Below are 4,189 nucleotides of genomic sequence, written 5' to 3' on the forward strand. Positions count from 1 at the left end.
TTTGGGGAATGATTGAAAATAATTTCAGTAGATAGAGTTCTTCTCTTGATTTTTCCCAGTTTGTAGAGGTGAACTGCTTTGTTTGCTGCCACAAGTATCTGAAATGGATCGACAATCTACCAAAGAGAACAAAAAGAATTACACACAGAGAATCTGGAGTACTCTGAAGACGTATGCCCTATATCATGGTAACTCCAGTGCCAGGCTGTTTTACTCCATCACAATTCCTATGGACTACATTTTCAAAATTTTCAAAATCTCAAGGGCCTACAGTGTTTAGAAAATCACAGAATTTTCCAGCTGCAAGCAACTTAGGTAAATAGGAAAAAGTTTTAAAACAACACTTATTGAGGGCTATTATTATGGGAAAGGCCATATTCTCAACATTTTACCTTCATTTACTATACCTCTCAAAACTACCCTATGATATCTGTATCATTATTCACATGCCATAGATGAGGAAACCAAGGCAAAGAATGAGTTGGAATTCCAGTTCTGTCACCACCGAGGGAACCTGGGCAAATTCCTTAGTGTTTTATCTGTAGAAGCAGATAATCACCATATTTACTTCACAGAGTTGTTGTGAAGATTAAGTGAGTTAGTGGTATACGTAAAGAACTTAGAACAGTGCCAGGAACCAAATAAACACTATATAAATGTTGGCTACCACTTGCTCAAAGTCATAATAAATGGCATATCTGGGATTTTTGTCCTGCTGATGCTACCACTATGCAATGTCTCCTTTACAGAGATTTTCTAGTTCAGAAGAGAAGATGGAGATCCAGGCATCTGCCATCACATCAGAGCTAGACCACCTTTCACATCTCCAAGGGCAGGCCCTGGCACTTCAGCTTCTATTCACTGTTAAATTCAAGGCTGGCCAAATCTGATTCCACTCTACAGCTTGGACAAGAACTTTTTACCTGAAGATAACAATTTTAGGCTAACCTATAATGTCATGAAAAATCATCATATTCTTAAACTCCCCATATAGTTCACTCATTCCCACGAGTACTTACCACTGTAGGATTTATTAATGAGCCATCAATGGCACCTTCCATGGCCTTTTTTCTCAAGTCTCCAGCATTTTTTACATCTTTAAATAACAGAAGGGTCACCCTGTATTCGGGAAATAGGTCCAGCTGATGTGTTAACTGCATTTCATCAATAAGCAGGATTCTATTGCACAAGACCAAAAGACCAAAAGTTAACAACTGTAAGTCACTAACAAACAAATATCCTTACTAACAATTAAATATATTAAAGTAACTTGAATAAGATGTAGAACTGTTAAACTAGAAAAATCCACCCCAAAACATTTGGCATTCTCATGAGACACTGTCTTCCTAACTCTGCTGAGCTGTTTCTAGCTCCCTTTACCGTTCCTGGGAAAGGATCAAGGTTGACACCTGGACCCCTGGCTGTGCAGATAAGGCATGCTCTGATGCATGGAAGAAGGGCAGCTTCCCAACAGACAACTAGGAGCAGAAAACCAAAAATTTTTTAGACCACAGGTTACTTGTAGCATTAAGGAAAACTCACTCTAACTTGGTCTTTTTAGCTTTCTGATATCACCATTTATTTATATTTTAGCAGAACCTAGACACAAATATAAAGAAAATAATCTTATAGAAGAAAGTATGACACAACTCAAAGATATTCATTTCACACATGGGAATTTAGCCAAGAGGGTACAATTCTTAAATAATAATACTGACCCTTTATAGACATAAATTTAACAAGAAAAGGACATAAAAGACAAATAACTGGAAAGACATAATCTATCTTTGAAATGGAAAAACTAGGCACTGCAAAAATCTGACCTTTAAAACAATTTCAGTTAAAGTCCCAATGAGATATTTGGGTGAGGCAATTTTATAGGTTCATTGTATCCTTTTACCTAGGAGGTTCCATTGTTAGCATTTTTCTTAAGGAATAAATTGGCAACTGAAGATTTATGTAATAAGATGTCCTTCTCATCATCCTAAGAGTAAAAAGTTGAAAACCTACCTAACTAGTAACAGGGGATTGGTTTTTACTAAACAACCATTAAAAACTAGTCTTGAAGAGTAGTTAAGGATGTGTAAATATAGCAATAAATAACATTAAGTACTTCACATCTGATTGGAAAACAAAACACAAAATGTGACATAAATTGTGGGTTTTTTAAAAGGTACACAAAAAGAAAAAATATTGAAAGAAAAATACAACAAAAAGTTATCCTTGACTTTCTGGAATTACATCTGATCTTTTCTGTTACAATCAGGAAAGAATAAAATTTGTGAATAATGTCCTAGCACACAGCAGTTCAACCTTTATTATCATGATAACGTCCAATGGAAAAAAAATAGATACAGATAGAATGTGTACCCAATTATACAAAAAGATGCACTCAGAAAGCAAAAACGTAAAGGAAGCACACCAAAATACGGCCATCTTGGATAGCAGAATTGCAGGTAATTTTTATTGTTTTCTATAAAAAGTATTTTTGTGTGTATGTTCTGAATTTTCTGCAGTGTGCACACAAAATAATGAGTATGTATAACCAGGGAGGAAAAAAAATTTTTGTGGTTTTTGTTTTTACACTAGGGGAAAAAGGCCCCCTAGCAAACGTCAAAATGTTTTGTTTTGTTTTATATAATTCACTCAGGTCAGAAACTTCGAATCATCGTTGGATACTAACCTCTCACTCAAATCCCATATCCAATCCAAAAGTCTTGTCAATTTTTAAATATCATCTTTAAAGCTCCAATTCGCTCCTATACCCACTGCCACCACCGTAGGCCACCATCTCTCATCTACATCTGTGACCTCCTAGAAGAGGTCGCTTCACAATTCCTGCCCTATCATCCAACCTCCACCCACGGGCGTTCCAAACTCTATGATCTGGGCCCTTCCTCCCTCTTCGGCATCCTAGCGCACCCCTCCTCTGATCGTGCTCATTCCGCCACCGCCGCACTTGACTTCTCAGCTTCAAGTCACCAAGCTCCCGCCCCCGCGCGCCCTCTAGGACAGGCAGTTCCCCTGATGCAGTCCTCCCTCCCTTCAACTCGCCGGTAAGAGTCCATTTACCAGCGTCCCCAAAACCCAGGACTAGCTCCCTATTCTACGAGCTCCTCTGTCACAACTTTGGTGAGTCGCGGCCTTATCAGGATGATGTATCGTCAGCTGATACATCAGGGAGAGACTAAGCAGATCATTGCCGGGCTGCATCCTAAGGCCGGGCCTCGGGAGGCGCTCGATAAACGAGGACGCCGAGAATCACATCCGTTGTCTCTAAAATGGGTGCCAGGACTGCGTCTTCCGTTCCCGCCCGGCCAGCTCTTGCTCGGCGAGGACTCACCGTCCCGTCCCTGTTCGTCTCGTAAGATCTTCCCCACGGAAACAAAGCCCTGAACTTCCGGAAGATCGCCCTCAGCTGCGCCCCTTCTCCGCCCTTCCGGCACACCCTTCTTCCCCGGCTTGAATCGCATCAGCGGACGCGAAGGAGAGCCGGGGCTCCGTCCGCCACTTCCGGCGAGGGAGGAGGCGAGACTCCTCCGGCGGGGCCGGAAGCTGAGGGATGGGTGTGGGTCTCAGCCCGGTCCTTAAGCACCTTGGCCTTGGACGAGACGTCCTCAGTTTCTTCCCGTGCAAGGAAAAGTATTGGCTCCAATGAGCTCTACGTACGTCTCCGCTGCTCGAGATTCAACAGTTCTTTTTCGAGGCAGGCGGGATTCAGTTTGCTTCTTGTTCTGGGTACGCTCACGGGGGAAGGATCTCCTGGAGCAGAACGCAGTCAAAAAAAATTGTTCTGACAGAAGACTGGTATCCAGATTATGTAAAGAACTCCAACTCAAAAATTATGAGACAACCTAATTAAGAATAGTAGATAGTTTTGAACACACTTCACAAAAGATATATGAAAGACCAATAAAAACTTGAAAAAAATGCTCAGCATCATTAGTCATCAGGGAAATACAAATTAAAAACATAATGAGATACTACTACATACCCGTAAGATGACTAAAATTTAAAAGACCTTATGGCGCAGTGGTTGCGCGTCTGCCTGCCGATGCAGGGGAACCGGGTTCGCGCCCCGGTCTGGGAGGATCCCACATGCCGCGGAGCGGCTGGGCCCGTGAGCCATGGCCGCTGAGCCTGCGCGTCCGGAGCCTGTGCTCCGCAACGGGAGAGGCCATGACAGAGG

At 42.1% G+C, this 4,189-nt stretch overlaps 2 protein-coding genes across 7 annotated transcripts in view; both read right to left on the reverse strand.

Moving 5' to 3' along the window:
* LOC112067517 (EKC/KEOPS complex subunit TPRKB-like) overlaps window positions 1–3,429 on the reverse strand; it is a 166,645-nt gene extending 163,216 nt beyond the window's left edge. Inside the window, exons 1-3 of one of the 2 annotated variants that reach the window (XM_055089262.1) lie at window positions 3,344–3,429; window positions 1,020–1,179; window positions 14–116 (exon numbers count right to left, since the gene is read on the reverse strand). In XM_055089262.1, coding sequence (XP_054945237.1) covers window positions 14–116; window positions 1,020–1,160 — 244 coding nt within the window. In that variant the 5' untranslated portion in view covers window positions 1,161–1,179; window positions 3,344–3,429. Of the gene's footprint in view, window positions 1–13; window positions 117–1,019; window positions 1,180–2,683; window positions 2,820–3,343 lie in introns of those variants that run through there. The other variant, XM_055089261.1, reaches the window with a different exon arrangement.
* LOC102976581 (EKC/KEOPS complex subunit TPRKB) overlaps window positions 1–4,189 on the reverse strand; it is a 279,834-nt gene that overhangs the window by 219,242 nt on the left and 56,403 nt on the right. The gene's annotated exons all lie outside the window — the stretch shown is intronic.

This window comes from Physeter macrocephalus, chromosome 12 (genome assembly GCF_002837175.3).
Source record: "Physeter macrocephalus isolate SW-GA chromosome 12, ASM283717v5, whole genome shotgun sequence".
Lineage (NCBI taxonomy): Eukaryota > Metazoa > Chordata > Mammalia > Artiodactyla > Physeteridae > Physeter > Physeter macrocephalus.